This window comes from Lactuca virosa, chromosome 9 (genome assembly GCF_052849685.1).
Source record: "Lactuca virosa cultivar CGN04683 chromosome 9, Lactuca_virosa_CGN04683_v6, whole genome shotgun sequence".
NCBI classification, from domain to species: Eukaryota; Viridiplantae; Streptophyta; class Magnoliopsida; order Asterales; family Asteraceae; genus Lactuca; species Lactuca virosa.
Genome location: NC_136434.1, coordinates 78,920,950 through 78,941,403, shown reverse-complemented (window position 1 = coordinate 78,941,403; position 20,454 = coordinate 78,920,950). Strand labels below are relative to the sequence as shown.

General features: G+C 35.4%; 3 protein-coding genes across 5 annotated transcripts; 1 reads left to right on the top strand and 2 right to left on the bottom strand.

Annotated features, from left to right (window-relative positions):
* Positions 1 to 2,182: 2,182 nt before the first annotated feature.
* LOC145138131 (co-chaperone protein p23-1-like) lies at positions 2,183 to 14,096 on the bottom strand. Of its 3 annotated transcripts, none has more exons than XM_079072272.1 (6): positions 13,963 to 14,096; positions 13,091 to 13,277; positions 12,837 to 12,996; positions 12,700 to 12,737; positions 12,440 to 12,615; positions 2,183 to 2,197 (listed from the first exon to the last, which is right to left on the bottom strand). In XM_079072272.1, the coding sequence occupies exons 1-5, from the start codon at positions 13,965 to 13,967 to the stop codon at positions 12,454 to 12,456; spliced, it is 552 nt and encodes a 183-aa protein (XP_078928398.1). In that variant the 5' UTR covers positions 13,968 to 14,096; the 3' UTR covers positions 2,183 to 2,197; positions 12,440 to 12,453. The 3 variants fall into 3 exon arrangements, with proteins under 3 accessions (XP_078928398.1, XP_078928397.1, XP_078928396.1); XM_079072271.1 differs by lacking the exon at positions 2,183 to 2,197 and adding an exon at positions 11,710 to 12,089; XM_079072270.1 differs by lacking the exon at positions 2,183 to 2,197 and having other exon boundaries at positions 12,240 to 12,615.
* A 1,674-nt stretch (positions 14,097 to 15,770) lies between these two features.
* LOC145137799 (Tetratricopeptide repeat (TPR)-like superfamily protein) lies at positions 15,771 to 17,626 on the top strand. Its single transcript, XM_079071931.1, has one exon. It carries the CDS (start codon positions 15,833 to 15,835, stop codon positions 17,573 to 17,575), a length of 1,743 nt encoding a protein of 580 aa, XP_078928057.1. The 5' UTR covers positions 15,771 to 15,832; the 3' UTR covers positions 17,576 to 17,626.
* Positions 17,627 to 17,657: 31 nt separating this feature from the next.
* LOC145137800 (very-long-chain aldehyde decarbonylase GL1-9-like) lies at positions 17,658 to 19,140 on the bottom strand. The gene is made up of 2 exons (XM_079071932.1): positions 18,648 to 19,140; positions 17,658 to 18,365 (listed from the first exon to the last, which is right to left on the bottom strand). The coding sequence occupies exons 1-2, from the start codon at positions 18,876 to 18,878 to the stop codon at positions 17,823 to 17,825; spliced, it is 774 nt and encodes a 257-aa protein (XP_078928058.1). The 5' UTR covers positions 18,879 to 19,140; the 3' UTR covers positions 17,658 to 17,822.
* Positions 19,141 to 20,454: the final 1,314 nt, after the last annotated feature.

The following is a 20,454-nucleotide window of genomic DNA, read 5'->3' as shown; positions in this document are numbered from 1 at the left end:
TTGGGCTAGTTCCGAGTTTGGGCTCAATTTTTGTTTCTTTTCTATTTTTTTTTCTTTTTTTTTTTTCTTTTGCAATTTAAATTTAATTAAATTAATTTAATTAATATAAATTATTTAGAAATTAAATAATTAATTCCCAATAATTTATTTTAATTAAACCTCATTAATTAATTTAAATTCTTTTTATATTTTTATTTTGTTTTCTCGTCTTTCCAACGTGGCTATCTTTGAATTCTTTGACTTTTTTTGATCTCGTTTTTCTTCGTGTACTTTCTTTCACTTCTTTTTGCGGATTTTTGCACATTTTCTTCTCCTTTTTTTTCAGAAATGATTTTTAGCTGTAAAATGGAATTTCAAACTTTATAAGTACCTTTTATCTTAAATCATACCAAAATATAGCTAAAAATACATAAATATCGCTCGTAATATATGTATAATTATTGCGATATCAGTTCTGTTTATGTTTATGTTTCTGTATTGACAATGACATCCCAATGTTTTGAAAATGAATAAAAATACATTTCCTCGGAATTGCTTTGATAACCTATTTATCATGTTTTCTGGGAACAAATTCCGCAACATTTTTGTTAAAAGAAGTACTCTGATTTTTATAAAGCATAAACAAAATCGTTTTTTTATGGTCGTGAAAATGGGGATGTCACACCGAAGCCCCAGTATCATTCCCGAGACCCGAAGCAAGTCCTGAAGCCCCGAGGATCCCGAGAAGTAAAGTTTCCGAGCCGAAACTCTGCCCACGTAAAGCCCGGTTTTGGAGAAAACATCCCGGTTTCATCGAAGATTATTATTTTAATACACGAGGTGCTGTCTGATCACCGTCTTATCAGGTGAGTGTATAGTTACTTTCTTCTAACACATAAATATGAAGTATTTGCTATGAAATACGTACTATGTGTTAATAAATTGTTTGTTTATCTGAGAAGGGTGTTTAATATGAAGTTTTGGCTATAAAATACGTGATATGTGTTAAATAAGTTGTTTGTTTATTTGAGATGGGTGTTGAATGCAATGTTTGGTACAGGTTTTAAATAAGTTAAACTGTATATGCATTATATATCTATGAATATGTTGGGTAAAACATGGGTAGATAAATGATGAGGTATGAAAGATAATTAAGAATAATATTGGCAGATGCACCAAATAGAGAATCTCAAAATACTAGCAGATGCCCCTAAGAATAAAATTGGTAGATGCACCAAATAGTGAATGTCGTAATCTTGGCAGATGCACTTAAAGGATAATGTCGGCAGATGCGCCTAATAGTGTATGTCGCAATCCAGGCAGTGGCGCCTAATAGTGAATGTCGTAATCCTGGCAGAGGCGCTTAAAGGATAAAGTTGGCAGATGCGCCTTATGTAGCAATGGATTTTGTGTCAATTCCTTAGGTCAATCCTTAGGAATGAATGAATGAAGGATAGTTGATTCTTAGGATAAAACCTTAAGAAATAAAGAAGATAATGGGGATGGGTAATTGGGTTGATTGTTTGATGATTGAAATTAATAATAATTATATTATTGTGGGTTGAAAACCCTATATGCTCACCAGGCTCCCAAGCCTGACCCACTCAATTTATTTGTATCACAGGTGTCGATACGAAGCTGCTTTGCACAGAGAGATTAAAGGAGATGTAAATCACTAGTGTAAATGAATGTATGTTCTGTTTATGCTTTTGGTCTGTATCGATGTGGACATCCCGAGTTTTGTAATAAAACGAAAATACATTTCTTTAAGAAATGTTTTGGTAAATATTTATTATATTTTGTTTTGGGGACAAATTCCGCAACACCTTTTGAAAGATTACTCTGATTTTATTTTAAAAAGCATAAACGAAATTGGTCTTTTCTGGCCGTGAAAATTTGGGGATGTCACATCCTTAGTCGCCAAGTAATCTTCCAAAAAGCCAGAGAGAGTTTTGGACTCGGAATTCACCTCTATTTATAGTTTTCAGAAAACAGAGGCTACTCGTCGAGTAGCAAACCGACTCGATGAGTCCCCTTGAAGAATTTGTGTACGGTAAGGACTTTGTGTTTTACTTCGCGAACATTTGTGCCCACTCGTCGAGTAGACGTCCCTACTCGCCGAGTACTTCAGGATTTTGGCTCTTTTTCTTCCTTCTTCAATTTCTGAGCTTCCAAATGCATCTCCTGCGTCCTTTTGCTTCCGAGCATATCTTTTGGACTGAAAATACAATTTAAACACAATTAAGCACCTTTTGTCCATAATTTGCAAATAATTAGCCAATAAATAATAAAAATCTATACTAAATATATAGCTAAATATGCACATGTCATTTTGCTTTAGTATCTTATCGTACACCTGTCTATGTTATGTCTGCTAGTGCTACACCCATGTCAGTAGAGGGTGTTGGTTCTATTGTCACTCATTATATATCTTTAACAGATGTGTATTACATTCCCACACTTGCTTTGAATCTTGCATCGGTCAGTCAGTTGTGTAAATCTGTGTAAATCGGTCAGCGTCTCGTTTACAGTTTTTGGTTTCCACTGGTATGTTAGGCTCTTTGAAAACTGATGATATTTCTGATTGTTGTGGTTGTAAACTGGGAAAATTTTTATGCTTTACCGTTTAATAAAAGTGTCACTCGTTCTGTTGCCCCCTTTGATAGCGTGCATTCTGATGTGTGGGGTCCCTCTCCGATCACCTCTAAATCGGAAGCTAACTATTATGTTTCATTCATTGATGATTACACTCGTTATACGTGGGTTTATTGTATGAAGCACATGTCTGATTTTTTCACCATATATAGTGAATTCAGAGCTCTTGTCAATACTCAACACTCTGCTGTCATAAAATGTTTTTGGTGTGATTTGGGAGGAGAATTTACCTCCATTGATTTTAAACAATTATTGGCATCTGATGGCACTATACATCAATCATCTTGTACAGACACTCCTCAACAGAATGGTATTTCAGAAAGAAAACATCGATATCTCCTAGAAACTGCCATATCCTTACTACTTTTTGCTGAAGTTCCCAATATGTTTTTGGGAGAAGCTATTCACACCATCACTTATGTTATTAATCGCATTCCTACTGCGTACACTTCGGGGAAGTCTCCTTATGAAATATTGTTTGGACAACTTCCAGATTATTCTTCATTACGAGTGTTTGGGTGTACATGTTTTGTCTTGAAGCCTCATGTAGAGAGAGATGAGTTGTCTTCAAAATCAGCTCTTTGTGTTTTTCTAGGATATGGTATTGGTCAGAAGGGTTATCGATGCTATGATCCTCCAAATTAGAAACTATATGTCTCTCGCAATATCACTTTTTTGGAGCATATTCCATTATATAGCATTTATGTTCAGTCACATGATGCAACCCGAGAGGAGTTTCGTACTATTGATCCATTTAGCATTGACATTGATGATCCACCACATGTCACTGATCCACCATCCGCTGCTGATTCACCACCTGTCGTTGATCCACCACCTGCTGCGGATCATCAAGAACCCCCTCCGTCGAGGCCTTATCGTAATAAGAAGTCCACAAAGCTTCCTGACTTTGTCTATTCCTCTTACTCACCGGTGTTTGCCTCATTTATTGCTAATGTACATCGTCTCTCTGAGCCAACATCCTACAAAGAGGTTGTTTCTGATCCCCTTTGGCAGACCGTTATGGCTGAGGAACGTACAACTCTTTATTAAACTCATACATGAGATCTGGTTCCGCTTTCGCCCGGAAAGCACACGATTGGTTGTTGTTGGGTATATAAAATCAAAACAAAGTTCGATGGATCCGTTGAGCGTTATAAAGTCAGACTTGTTGCGAAAGGGTATGCGCAAAATTATGGTATGGATTATGAGGAGACGTTTGCTCCTGTTGCAAAAATGACAACTATTCGCACCTTGATTGCAATTTCTTCCATTCGCCAATGGAAGATTTATCAGATGGATGTCAAGAATGATTTCTTGAATGGTGATCTTCATGAGGAAGTATACATGTCTCCTCCCCCTGGTATTGCTCACCAACCAGGTGAAGTTTGTCGACTTCGGAAGGCACTATATGGCCTCAAACAAGCCCCTCGTACTTGGTTTGAGAAATTTTCTACGGTGATTACTTCGCTTGGTTTTCAACCAAGTAACCATGACTCGGCTCTGTTTATTCGATGTACGAATGCAGTTCGGATTATTCTTTCCTTATATGTCGATGACATGATTATTACTGGTGATGATCATGATGGTATAGAGTCTTTAAAGCGTGATTTGGCTCATCGTTTTGCTATGAAATACTTGGGTTTTCTACGTTATTTCTTGGGGATTGAAGTTGCTCAGCCTCCAAAGGGTTATCTTTTATTTCAAACGAAGTATATTTTAGATTTGTTTGAACATGCACGACTCACTGATAATCGGACAGTTGATACGCCTATAGAGAGTAATGCAAAGTACTTTCCAACTAATTGTGTCCCATTATTAGATCCAAGTCTTTATCGTACCATTGTAGGGAGTTTGGTTTACCTGACTGTCACTGGACCGGATATTGCTCATGCAGTTCATGTGGTTAGCCAGTTTGTCACTGCTCCTACTATTGTGCATTGGGGAGCTGTTCTTCGTATTTTGAGATATCTATGTGGTACTCAGTTCCGCACTCTTATGTTTCCATCTACATCCTCTCTTGAGCTGCGTGCCTATAGTGATGCAAATTGGGATAGTGATATTTATGATCGTAAGTCCACTACTGGGTATTGTATTTTTCTTGGAGATTCATTGATATCATCGAAAAGCAAGAAACAAGATGTTGTTTCTTGATCTTCTACAGAATCTGAGTATCGAGCCATGGCTATTGCCACTTGTGAGATTGTTTGGTTGAGATGGCTTCTTACAGATATGGGCATTCACATCTCTCAGCCTACCCCTTTGTATTGTGACAACGAGAGTGCGATAATGATTGCCAAGAATTCAGTGTTTCATGAGCGCACAAAGCACATTGAGATTGACTGTCCTTTCACACGTCATCATCTCCATAAGGGCACTATATCCCTTCCTTATGTTCCTTCTGATGGGTTTTATACATAGCAAACAATCCTATGTGTGCATGCAACCCTAATTGAAGGATCTATGTTTTCTCTATTAGACATACAAGCATTGAACACAAATCTAGAAACCCTAGGAGGCATGTACGATTTTCGAAATCAACATAAACTAGGGTTTAGATACATACCTTGATTTGTTATGTAGTAATAACAAAGAATCCTTGAAGATCTTAAACTCTTGAGAGCAAGTGCCTCAAATGTGACACCTCTAATGGCTTACACACACTCTATGCAAGAGGATGAAAGGAGAGAGGAGGAGGAGGCACAAGATTTCGTCTCTACTAGGGTTTGGAAGGATGGGGCCGAAATTCTAAGGGGTGAGGCTCTTTATATAGTTGTTTTTGCTTAGTCCCAAAGTTAGGGTTTGCTGGAGGAAACCCTAATTTCCAGCTTAGGCCCTAAGCAGGCGATATAATTTCCAGCTTGGAAAGGCGATGGACTCCTTATCAAAGAGCCTAGGACGAAAACTTATAGGGCCTTCCTATAATTTTCATCCACTCCTTTCCAAGGGTCCAATAGCCCAATTTCACAACTATCAATAAATTACAAAACAGCCCCTGCACTTTCAGTCAGTTCCTTTAATCCCAAAATTAATTCCAAATTAATTTCTGATTAAATACTAGTTAATATTATGATTTCTAATTAATATATTATTCTTATAATATATTAATAAATCATTTTATGCACCAATTTATTATTCCAAATAATAAATTCAACCTCTCTCTCTCCAAAAGTCATCCTGTCAAGTTGCTAGAGTGAAGGCAGCCCAAAAGGACTGTGCTACTATCAATTCAAGTATATACCAATTATAATTATGGGCTTGGACACCTAATCCAACAGTCTCCCACTTGGATAAGTCTAATAACTATAATTGCAAGTACAACTTAAAAATTGACCAGCACATTGTAGCTCTGAAAAGCCGTTGTCGAACTCTGACACAGTCAGTTACGTGTCCTAAGATAAGGGATCATATAATCATCCGTTCTGCAAGATATCATGTGGACAAATGACATGGAACAGAATCATTCTCATTGTCCATCAGTTTGTTTCCCGATTTCTGATTTGTAATGACAAAGAACTTAATTGAACACATCAATTTAGTCCTGACCGGGCCCGGCACATAAGTCAACACCAAATCATCGAGGGGCCCAAGATATCGATTTTTCCCCTTAGGGAAAAAGGAACGGATAAACTTTGACTTATATGCTTATACTATTTACTCATCAAATCGTACACAACAATATGTTTTATAACATCAAGTTACTGATGCGTTTACGCATTATCAATGCACAACCAACTCGTAAACAACAACTCATATATCTCAGTTTAAAGATTATACGATATTATTGTCTCATAATTACCCGTGATAAATTCCATGAAGTAATTCTATGAGTGTGGGTTTAATCCAATACTTAAATCCTCATTTCAAAAGTACTCATGAACGTTGCAACAAACCATTGCTATGTCTAAACACTTAGATAATCTACAAGCCAATTCATGACAGTCTTAATTCACTACTTACTTCCAAAGTGTGATCGACTATGGATAATTTGAATAATCTAATTATTCGGGAAGTAAAACATGCAAAAGTGAAACACAATGATAAACAATTGACAAAATATAGTAAACAATACTTATAAACAAATCTCCATTTTGTTTAATCATCAAATGTCAATTATATTTATTTGTTAGAAGTTTCTAAGTATCTATCTAATCACTAAGACTAATATCATCCTTCAGACCAATGCTCTTCGCATGCTGAACGTGCTTAACCCTACTCGGACCCCTTGTGCGGGGATCTGCAGGATTCTCTTCTGACGATACCCTCTTAACGACGAGGAGTCCTTCTTCTACCCGATGTCTGATGAAATTACATATCGAAAATAGGAAAACTTTTCATGGCTAGAACTTGGGCCCATAAAGCCATAACCTCCATCTTGGCCAAGCATTTAACAAACATGGCATGACCATTAGTTGTGGTACACAAAGGTCCGTTTGCCCTAAATATCCTGACCCAATCAAAGCCTAATCAACCCAAGTCTAGTGAAGGCATGACCCGGCCTGCAGGCACCTCTTAAAAATCATCATGGATCATGGGCTCTGACTTTCCTAAAACCCCGACCTATTTCAACTTATGTTTTATCATTTGTGTTCGTTTAAATGTGATAATAGTTAACTTTGCTTATATAAAATCTTAGTTTTAATTATATAATGCATAAATAAAAATAAATAGAAAACATGACATTACGATGGTATAAATACACAAACATATAAAAGTATTTCTTCCATTTATAAGCATCGTACGATGCTATAAAGACACAAAATAATAAAAATATATTGTTATTTATTTTCTTTATAACAATCTCACTGATGAAATATGTTGTTATTTCTTGAATTTATAACCGTCTTTGTACACAAATAGATGAAATTATATTTCTATTTATTGCATCTAAGAAAATATATTGTGGTAGAACATAAGATGAAGATGGATGTCGTAGAAATAAGATGAAAGTGGAGGCTGTGCACATAAGAGTGTTGTGATGGAAATGTGGTAAGCTATTGTTGGACATGATATTGTATATGCCATATAGGAAATCATTAGGCTGGCATCGATGATTGCCTATTTGAGGGAAGAAAGATTATAGTAGTTTAGTCATGTTCATAGGAGACAATTGAGTAGTGATGTTAAGAGAGTGGAGACGATTACAATGGAGGGTGTAAGGAGGAGAGTTCATTCGAAAAGGAAGTAGGAAGATAGTCTAAAGTTAGACTTGAAGGAGCTAGCTCTTACCGAGGACATGACCTAAGATAAAAAAATTGTGAAGACTTAGAATTAGGATAACAAAGTAGTATTGGCATAGTCTAGGGTCTATCTTCCTTTTCTTTGTTGGTGTTTGTCGAGTTTGGCATAATAGTATTAGCATCGTCTACGATCTAGCTTCCTTTTCATTATTAGTGTTTGTAGACCATTTTAACCCCTTACCCTTGTTTTCCCATTTACTTACAACATGTACAACTAATATATGCTTTCTTGCTTCCATTACTTGGATATTTATTCATATTTTACTTGTTGTCCCTTACCCTTCTTCACGTGCATATTTTCTTTTAAGTTTATCGACATCTTCATCCAGAAATATACCACTTTAAGATTCACCATAAGTTAATTTTTTTTGTATGTTGAGATCTTATGCGGTGACAACTTCTATATGAGCACGAGTATGAAATTTACCTCTTCATCTTTTTCTCTTTTTTTTGTCAGGTGATTTCTAAGAATGTAGTCTCTTAACCCTATGGTGGGGGTTGTCGACCACCCTATATTCCTTACCGCATTTGTATGGGTCTAGGGTAATTGTTGTTGTTTTATGAAAGTATATCGTCATTTCTTTCCTTTATATTCACACATTATTGTAGCATCCCATACATTAAACCATTACAAGGAACTAACTTATGGTTGGATTAGATGCACAAAAATAGCAATGTACTTTCAATGATTTGTTCATTATAGCATTTTACTTTCAATTGGGATAAATATATAGTTAATTCTTCATGCTAAAAAGGTTTTAAAATTGAAAAGAAAAATATGTAAAAACCCATCACCTAGCCCGCCCAACTCAAAAAACAACTTAAGTGTAGCTCGGGAACACCACCGATAAACCCAATACATGTAACACTTGTAATGTGGTAAGTTTCCTTTTAGCCCTTATTGCGAAATTCTTTAAATTTTGGTCCCCTAGCTAGTACGTGGGGCGTACTCTATGAGTACGTTTAGCGTACGAGCCCCTTTAGTTGATCGTGAGTTTCACCCATGTACGCAGGGCGTACATAGAGTACACATGGTGGTGACCAGCCTCTTGTACATTTATTGACCAGCCTCCATCTCCCTTAAACCCTGAAAACAAATCCATAAGTGCATTTTGGTGAGATTTGAGCTTGAAAGTGACTTTGTTGGTGTCTTGTGGTGAAGAAGAAGAAGAGGGACAATTGGAGGAATAGCTTGAGCTTGTAGATCCAGAGTTACCTTCTCATTTGCAAGCCTTTTGAGGAAAAAAATCTCTCACCTTGATGGTCATTTGTGTTAGATCTATTTTATGGTGTTATTTATGCATTTTTTTGTCTTTTGAGTTAAAGTTGAGCCTTTGATCTACTCCATAAGCAATGGATGTTAGATCTTAGCTCCATGGAGGTCCCTTGTTCATAAAAATGCAAACTTTGTGAAAGATATTGGTCCATGCAAGTGTTAAGAGCTTTATTAAGCTTCTTTTTGAGTATTTGGTCCCATTAAGCCATGCATGGGTGTAAAGTTGTCAACTTTACATATTAAGTCACCCTTAGGGACCAAATCTGAGAGTTTGGCAAAAGGTCTGAACTGTTTGAGTGCTTAATGAAGTGGTTTGGTAGTCTGGGGAGTATGTTGGGCGTACCCAGCTAGTACGTTGCGCGTACTGACCCCGAACGAAGTACGCTAAGCATACGAGCTGAGTACGCCTCGCGTACTCAACGGATGGACACATGGGCTTAGCGGTCTTAGATTTGGGTCATGCTTTTGGATTTTTAAGATTGGGCCATATTAGGCTTTGGGTTGCCATTTAGGATTTGGGCCTTTTGAGTAGTTGGGTTGGGCCTTGGTTTTGGGCCAAGTAAGAAAAATGGTAAAATGGTCTTTTACCCTGGTTATGGGGCAAGTAGCTTAGATTCTTGGTTATAGGTCGAGATCCAATTATTAATTGGATATTATTTCGATGATGTCAGCGCGGGGATTTTCCGGACCAGCAGACCGAGATTCATTTGAGTGTTTCAGTAGCTAGAGGTGAGTTTCCTCATAGTGTTTAGCGGGTCGAATGCACCAATGTCGGCCCATTGTTTGTTATGTTTAGAATGCTAGATGTTTGCGTGACTCTTGCATATGTATGTGTTTGTATGTATACGAGGCGGGGTCCGATGACCATTCTGTATGCTATTTATCTTTGTGATTATAGCATGTGTTATGTGTTTATCTGTTTATATGCTTATATGTATATCGGGCGGGGCCCGATGACTGACAGATCTGTATATCGAGCGAGGCCTGATGCCGGGTGGGGCCCATTATATGTTTATTATGTATGGTATGTGGTGTTTTAGGGAAACTCACTAAGTTTTTTGCTTACGGTTTTCAATTTATGTTTTCAGGTACTTCTAGTTCAAAGGGGAAGAGTCTGAGATGATTGCAGTGCACACACCATCTCGTTCCGCATTTATTGTTACTCTGATGTTTTGTGATGTTGTTGATACACTTGTTCCACCATGATTTTTATGATGATGTTTTGGATATTTGTTTTATTAATTCAAAAACGAAAATTTTTAATCTTAATTTTTAGGACGTTACAATACATGTCTAATACATGACCAGCCGTTGCAGACCTTGTCGTTGACGTTTGCACGAGGTCTCAGGTAAGGTCCTTTGTGTACCACTAAGCACTAGGTCATATGTGTTTTTAATCAATATTTTCGCATACTTTATTTATTTCAGCTCGAACTCATGGTCTCAGCCTCACCTGCTTCTTTATATATTTGCTTTTTATATATTTTCTTTTTATATATTATTTTTTTCACAATTTAAATTTTATATTAAATTTTTGCGTTTTACTTTTATATTAATAGTTTTTTATATGTTTAGAAAAAAAATGGAAAACTTTGCATGTTACTTTTATATTTACTTTAGTTTTTTATATGTTTTGAACAAGAAAAATGTTGAACAGTATCATCCGAACGGTATACGCTAACCCATCCTAAAGCCAATGTGGGAGGTTAGTCGCGAAACACTGGTAATAATTTGGATGTATCGGGATTTGAACCATGGACTTCGTGTGTGGAATTTCACTCCCCAACCACTAAAATTCCATCGCGAGAGGCTAATGATTTTTTTATATGTTAAAGATATTCTCACTTTGGTTGATTCAACTTCCCCTATGCTAGGAAAAATGTAAGCCTACTCTTTTAGTTTATTTTTGATGTGTGTGAGATTTTATATATCTATTATAGATGAATATTTATAATCTATCTTTTAGATGGTGATGATAAACCTTTATGTTAGCAACTACATGTGTAGATACATGTGTATAGCAACAAAACATAATATTTTATTTGGAAAAAGCTCAATAAAATCGACATACAACATTTCTAAACTATATATAATTCACATATCGAAATTGAATTGGACAGTATATAAACAAATTACTATTCATATAACACTAGTGATTTGAATTCATTGCCCATTCTAGGTTACTATGTAGTATCTAGAATTAATGTTGTCATTAGAGTTAATATCGTAATAATCATTACTTTTAGAATAATTATGTTTAAGCCCCAATTTTCTTTCTTTTTTTTCCCTAGTTGCCGTTACGTTTTTAAAAAGAAGGTCATTTTCTAGCCATTTACACGTTAATAGCCGATATAGTAATATATGTTGTTTTTGTCGACGTGACATGTTGATTGTGCTTGCCAAGTCAGCAGCTGAGTGCCATGTCATGGACTTAAAAATACAATAAATTTGTTGCGATAACCCCTTCAATGCTATTTAATATAGCGTGAGACATTAAAAACGTAAGGAAAAATGGAAATGTGAGGATCGAAAAGCTTGCCACCCTTACAAAATCCAAGGGAGTTAGTACGAAGCCAAATGCGATTCATGTTTAACCATTGCACAACACTATAATCCTTCCCTAAAAATTTCTCACTATCAACTACGTTATTTCCTATTGCAATAACGTTAATTTGTCTTTGCACTTAATCGGGTTATTAGAAATTTATTTTACAAACATATGGATCGGAGTCTATGACGACCTGAGTTTTGAGTTTGCAATACACTCAACTAAGTTTCATGTGGTTTTATATGTTTGTGTTTGTTTCTCATCTTGTGGTATATTGATTGGCTCGTGATGTTATTGATGAAGTGGAAGGTCTAATATTCGTTAAATTGCACATCTATCTGTATTGCTTCCTTATTTCTTTTAATCTTTGTTGAATAGATGAAAGCGAACCTCCCTGTTGAAGATGGGTAAAAAATCATAGAAGAATTAGAGGGAAAGCTTCAGGATCAAGTTGACCAGGTAATTCCAAATTTACCCATCATCTAACCACCATGGTTCATGATACTATTTCTGTCAAGATGTTTAAATTGTTACTCACTACTGGTTGTTCTTGATTTACTTATACTTTGCTTTATTTAAACATATCATTTTGTTTGGATGTTTGTTCATCATTGCAAGTAATGATAGATGATACATTATATCTTCTTCTAATGGATTTTCACATTATGTATGTTTCAAGATGATTTTGCTAAAAACCATAACTACTAGAAGTATTGTGTTCAATAGTTGGATCAAAATGCTAACCAAAATAGTTGAAATCAAGCTGTTGCCTCAACTCCATTGCTAACTGGTAGTGCAGTTGCAGTTTCCATTTTACCAGTTGCTTCTTCTACTTCTTCATTCTTCATCTCTATCTCATCTTCTGTATCACTATCATCTTCATCTTCATCAAAATCTCCACCACCTCCCATGTTAAGTTTCTGCATCATCAAACTGTCAGTTAGACTCTTGAAAAAATTGCAATCAATTATTTCAATTGTTGATTTTAAGGAAGTTGTACTTACTGAGAAATCCATGTCACCAAACTCCATATCACCTCCACCTGCATAATCAATCAATCAATATCATATTTCATTGGAGTCTCTCATTCTTGGTATTTTCGTGATTATAAAAAAGGAACAAAATGAAACACAAAACTAACCATTTTCCTCCTGTTCATCTTCATCTACCCATTTATCCCAATCACATTTCACAAACATGGGAGTCTTTCCCTCTTCCTTCAAAAGCCTGTTCCACCATTTACTTTCTTCCTTCTTTATAAGGTAAACAATAGTTCTCGGCCCAACACTTGCCTTGCTCTCCTGCAATTTTTAATTTATTAATTAATTATCATTTTGCCTTTGGTTTAACAAACAAAACATGTAATCTGTAAAAGCAAAACACTTGTTCACTTACATTCACGTCCACCTTGGCATGAAGGTTGATGTCTATTTCATAAGCTAAATTCTCAGATCCAGCAGTAGCAGAGAAGTAGAATTTACCCTCAGGCTCCAATTTGAGCTTCACATTTTTGGCATCGGGAAGATCAATGGTGATGAAGAGCACATCAGCCCTCTGCGCCCACTTCAAGGTTGGATGTCGGCTAGTCAACACACAGAAACAGAACAAGATTAAGTATTTACGCATCACCAATTCATTTGGCAACAGAAAAAACAATTCATTTTTGGTAAACTAGCTTGCACGGATTACAAAAACTATGAAGAATGCAGATCCTATCAGAGGAAAGGAAGACGCATTATATCGATACTAAAACCCTAAAATTGAAGCCAGATTTTATTACTTCTCCATAACTTTCAACGGAGCTAGAAATTTAATCTGCTACGATTTCTTTAATAACAGAATTAAAAAAAAAACTCGTTGCTAAAACAAGCGTGCATGTATGATCGTGAATTCGTGATTATGGTTTATGCCTGCTCAAATGCCTCCATTCGGATGTATAGTTAGGAATAATAGCATAAGATTAAGAACCGTAATAACCATACCGCAACTCCATCGATTGATCTACTTAGATTATTGAACCAAATGATTTTTTTTTAAATATCACCGAAAAATCGTTAATCCAAAACAACCGCTGCTCAAATTACACTAATGACGATCGCATGATGCATCGAATCATCAAATTAAGAGTAGTTCTACAATGTCATTTCAAACTAACACAGAGATAATGAATCAAATCCTAATTCACAATTTATTCATCAAATCGAGTGCATCATGTAGCATACTATAGTAATTTAAGAAGGAAAACAGAAAACGAACAGAATTCATACCTCATTTTGATTGATTTTCGCAGTTCCTAACTGTAAAGATAATCCTTTGAGAGTGATCTATGATCTACGCTTTACGATTGGATATGGAAACTGTAAATGATTCATTCGAGTATTTATAGCGAAGGTGGGGATAGAAGAAGGCCGTGGCATCTAGATGCTTCCGGACTCTTTATTATTCAACATAAAATAAAATTCTAGACCTTAATAATTATTTAAATATTTAAATATCAGTTTCTAGACCTTAATAATATTTAAATATCAGCCCTTTTAACAAAAGACATTACTAAAAAAATCTGTTTATAGTTGTAAGTTGATAATAAAATTAAATATTGATAAAATAAGTATTTCATAGGTGTCTTTAATGATGATTTTTATATAAGAATGACTTAATTAGTTATTTTTTTTTAAACAACCCGATATTTTAAACTTGAAGCATATAAGATTCAGATTCAAATATAAATCAATTTCATTTTTAAAAATCTACCATAATAATAATCTACCATAATAAATGAAAATCTTTTTGCCACATGTCATCTTCTCTTCCATTTTAACACATGTCATTTTATAGGAGTTTTAGAATTTTATATTCCACTTGTCATTTTTTGGGATTTCTATTTTCTTAAAATAAAATTCTATAAAATTCTAACGGGTTTTATAAGGAAAGAGAATTATTCTATATATTAATTTGATAATAAATTCTCGTAAATGCTCCAAACGATTTGATTTTTTTATAAATTTTCCAAAAAATTATATTTTGTTATGTAAAAATATTAATTTATAAAATATTTAATGTTTATATATTGATATTAATTTTTTAATTTTAATAAACCCGTGTAATACACGGGTTTCACAACTAGTTTCATAATAACGTTGACTGTGATATCAGTTAACTTGTTAACAAAATGTAATGATACAATAAACATATATATTAGCAATTTATATAATTTTTTAGAATAACCATTTTATTAAAACTAAGAATGACTAACGGATAACCAACAAGAATACATAAAAGAACAAGAAAATTACAAGAAAGAAATTTAAAAAAATAAAAATACATAAGAGAACAAGAAAAATACAAGAAAGAAATACAAAATCAATCTATGAGATAATACCAAGACTGAGGTAACTACCGGATATTGCTAGACTACAAATTTTTTGTACTTGTGGCGTGTATTAATGATTTTTTTAGACCAAGACTCAATTAAATTGTTTAAATAATGTAATAACACAAACAGTATTATTAGTAAAAGTGTGTGTGAAATCCATCAAGATTAGTTAGTTTTAAACCTAATTCTTTTTTTGTTAGAACAATTATCCCACATTTTTTTGTATAAATTTTAGTTATCATCGTACAACGAATGAGAAGTTAAACAGACAACAAGTTGCGTCGCTAAACTTGAAAAACTCGGAAACAACACCCCACAATCAATTTTGCTATGAAAATAACTACGTGCGTTAAGAACAGCCAGTCCTGAGAATATATCTGGCTATGGGTATTTTCGAAAACCAAAAATAGGTATATCTATAAATAACTAGAGAAATTATAAAACCTAAGACTATAAAAAATAAAAATCTTATCGGATTTCTTATAAATTTAAACTCTCTGCATTATGCTTTTTGAGCTTATATCTGAACGTGAATTTATAACTTAAACTATATAAAGTTCGACTCAATCAAGCATCAAATTCGAATTCAATTTATTCAAATAAAGCCCGAATAGTTTATAAATATAAAGCGATGATATCCACATTTATACAAGTTAGGAGGGGTAATGTGTAGAAATCCATAATTAATGGGGTCAAATTTAAATGATATAATTTAAATGATATAATCATACAAATATTCTTCTTGCAAATATTTTTCCGGTGAGATGGCCGCCGCCGTCGATCCGTTACTGCAAAAGTGCGCCACCCTCTCCCACATCAAACAACTCCAAGCTCACCTCATAACCACCGGTGTTTTCCAATTCCACCCTTCCCCTCGTTCCAAGTTTCTTGAATTTTGCGCCACCTCCTCTGCCGCTGGAAGCCTCCTCTACGCCGCTGACATTTTCCGTCACATTGCCTCCCCAGTCACCAACGACTGGAACGCCGTCATTCGCGGCCTCGCCCAGAGCCATCAACCAACCGACGCCGTCACCTTTTACCGCCAAGGCTTGCGCATGCTCACGTGCAAGCCGGACGCTCTCACCTGCTCTTTCACCCTCAAAGCCTGCGCACGAGCGTTAGCTTGTAACGAAGCTAACCAAATCCATTCGCAAGTGGTTCGATTTGGGTTCATAGCAGATATTCTACTACAAACCACCTTGCTGGATGTCTACGCAAAATCCGGTTATTTAGACAATGCACGTAAACTGTTTGATGAAATGTCTAAAAAAGATGTCACATGTTGGAATGCAATGATCGCTGGGTTGGCTCAAGGGAACCAACCCAACGAAGCATTGCAACTCTTTACAAGAATGCGAGATCTCGGATTCAAGCCCAACGAGATCACGGTTCTTGGCGCCCTCTCAGCATGCGCCCAACTGGGCGTAGTACGCGAGGGCGAGAACATATACAGTTACATAAAAAACCAAAACCTCGACACAAACGAGCAAGTTTGCAATGTTGTAATCGACATGTTTGGTAAATGTGGGTATGTCACAAAAGCTTATCAAGTTTTCAATTCCATGAAATGCACAAGAACTATTGTTACATGGAACACTATGATCATGGTCTTGGCAACAAATGGCGAATCCCTCGAAGCACTTAAATTGTTCGATCAAATGAGTAAAGAAAGATTTCGACCCGATAACGTGAGTTATCTTGCGGCTCTTTGTGCTTGTAATCACGCGGGAATGGTGGAAAAAGGGGTCGAATTGTTTGAGAAAATGACTAAAGATGTCTCGGTTGTTCCTAATATCAAGCACTATGGTACTATGGTTGATTTATTAGGGAGATCGGGTCGATTACACGAGGCTTACAATGTCATTGATTCGATACCAATAAAACCCGATGTTATTCTTTGGCAAACTTTGTTAGGTGCTTGTAAGACGTATGGGAATGTAGAAATGGCGGAAAAGGCATCAAGAAAGCTAGTTGAAATGGGGTCAAGTAGTGATGGGGATTTCGTGTTGCTATCAAATATATACGCGGCTCAACGTAGATGGAAAGATGTGGGAATCGTTAGGGACACGATGAGAAATAAAGAAGTTAAGAAGGTTCCGGGGTTTAGTTACATTGATGTTGATGGTGTGATACATAAGTTTGTGAATGGAGATAGGAGTCATTTGAATTTGGAAGAGATTTATATGAAGATTGAGGAGATCATGGGTCGGATTATGGAATACGGGTATGTTGCGGATACGGGTTATGTGTTGCATGATATAGGGTTAGAGGAGAAAGAAAACGCATTGAGTTATCATAGCGAGAAGTTAGCAGTTGCTTTTGGTTTGGTTAAAATGAGCAATGAAAGCAATCCGATACGCATTAACAAGAACTTGAGGATATGTGGGGATTGTCATGAGGTCATGAAGCTTGTTTCAAAGGTTTATAAACGTGAGATTATCGTAAGAGATAGGACTCGGTTTCATAATTTTAAAAACGGATTGTGTTCATGTAAAGATTATTGGTAGACTTTGTAATCTAAATCGTTTGTTAAACATTGCAATTTAGTCAACAATAAAAGCTAAACATGTCAAAAGAATAACAGCACAATAGTTACAAATCTGCTAAGACTACACAAAACATCCCAATAACAAGTTACAAATCATTGTTACATCGTTAGGTCAAAAGAATCGAACACTAATCAAGTGATGAAAATTGATAAAAACCAACCACAATCAAAGAACACGATTACAATGGAGTAATTAACAAACTTGACTAGTCTTTTGATATTTTTGCTTCAAATCCACCTTCGGGACGCTTTACAAGATCATAGGGCATATAGGTTCCAAGAATCTTGTCCCAAATAGGGAAAAAAGGTTGAGAGAAATTGTACTTTAATCCATGGAGTTGATGATGAATGTCATGATACGCCGTATTGTTTTGGAAAAAGTAATGAAAAAGATTACCAGGCAACCAGAGTCCACAATGATCATCCACAGTTTTTACCACAGCAAAACAGAAGAAGATAACCGCAGTTCTTGCAGTCATTCCTGATACAAGAAAAGAGAGGGCCCCACCAACTGTATCTAGAAGAAGACCCTCGAGTGGATGGTTGTAAAGAGCCCCAATTGCATAAGGGACAACTAGTTTATGGTGTTGAGAATGAATGTGGCGATATAGGAATTTGTTTATGTGCATGTATCGATGCACGAAATACTGCCATGTGTCCATTACAAACATCGCAATCATGATCTGGATAAGTTGAATGAAAAGAGATGGTTGAACTTCTGTCCCAACTAAGCCTGTTTCTGAGGTTACCTAAATACAAAAGTTGTACAAGATTTTAGGCATCAAGAAATGATATTATTGAGTGTTTATATGTATGTAATGTTGAAAGAGTCACATATATGAAGAGTTTTGGGACAAATATGACATTCACAATGACAGTGACACTGAAATGTAACATGTTATAGTTGATATAGTTCTTATTTCTCAACACCAATCTTGAAAATCAGAAGTAAATTCTCAGATGCATATCAAATCAAACAACCCTAATAATGGGAAACAAAAAAAAGGAAGTGGAAGTGGAAGTGGTGTTACCAAAAACAGGATGTGAGCAACGATTGCCTGAACTAGCTGTTGGAGCAAAACACCCTTGATAACGGAGCTCAATGGCACTGAGTTCTTGGCATCTTCTTCTTTCCTTGTGTGCAATCGATAATTATCTAGAGGGGGGAGCAACTGAAAAAACCCAGCGTACAACCAGTAAACCACAATTGGGGCAAATGTACCCATCACTTCATCACTCACATACCCTTCCCAAAACACCATTACTGTAAAATCGAAGAAAATCGCACTCCTTAAACCCTAACTACAACCTGATCCTATATCAAAACCAACTACTTCCGCACCTGCGTGTGAGTATGAGAATTACAAATACGACCTGAAGAAATTGTGAGAAACCAGATTTAGGTCAAATCTTCGGTTACTAATCGAACTGAGACAAGATACACTGTGATAAACCAGATTTTGAATCAGATCTGTAGTGGTGGCTCCGACAGCTGTAGAAGTTGTAATCTTGTTTGTGGATTCGCTGGAGTCGAATAAACCATTGGCTTCGCTTGCCCTTTTTTTGAATAAAAGCTAAACAAGGGTGCCGTATGAGGTTTTAATTTTAAACAAATCAATTGTTTTAGTTTAACTTTTAACTTGGAGCAAATTACTTAAAAACCCATTATATTTTGAAAAAATTCCCAATTCAACCCTTTATTTTTTATTTTTGCTAAAAAAATTATCCAATTTTGAGCAAAAGTATCACCACGATCACTCTTACTTGTTAGAGTCGGTCACACTAGTAATCTTTGATGATGTGGATTTTAATTATGGAGGTCGCTTTTATTCTTATTTTTTGTTTTCGTATTTAAAACTCAAAACCAAAGAAGCCGAAGTCTTCCTAATCCAGTGTGATTTTGAAGAGTAACTTGACCAATCAGGTTGTGGTTTACTTTCTGATCAGTAGTGCTGAAAGTTTACAAGCTTCTTCCAAATCATGGTTAGTGTTTCATACAATCGGCCAATCATGTACTTATTGTTTCATATAATCAATCAATCGTGAACTTAGGGTTTTAAACATTCGATAGAATAATATTGCTTCAAGTTTTGTGTTTTAAACAAATGTTTACTTAGGGTTTTATCTCAATTCCATATGCTCTCATAAAGTCAAAATCAGTAATATTTATATTATCCTTTGTTATAAAATGTCAAGTGGGTGAAATGGCTTCTGTTTTAAATAAACGATATTTAAGTGGTGATGGTGATGGTGATAATGATAATGATGTTGGCCTCGGTGACAATGAAAGTTTGGATCTCACTCTTGAAGATCAAATAGTTGGGAGTATTAACTACACTCAAGAAGACAATTTTTCAGCTTATTATGTGACAATCAAAATTAGCTAGCTCATGTTCCGATACTCTTGGAGTTGAGGAAGAACCAATTGGTTCACTAAGTATAAAACAAACTGAAATGGAATATCCTGATGATAATGATGATCTAGGACTTGGGGTTGAGTTTATTGTCCATAATCTTATGACTAAATGGAGTTTTATGAAGCCAATAGAAAAAGAAATATATGAAATCTTGGAACAACTAAGTCTACTTTGGCAAATTATAGGTGGCAAACGAATATCCTCTTCGATTCACAATATGTGACAGTAAAAGGATACATATTAATGTGGTGAAGCAATCGAATGGAAAAAAATGCTCAATTGTTTATGGGATTTCATAGATGAGACGTGACCGATCTTTCCAAATAAAGAAGATTTGTAACGTCTCATTTTCGCAACCAAAAATTTTCATTTTAATTAAGGTAAAACTTCATAATTATAAAATCCATGTTAAGAAACCTAT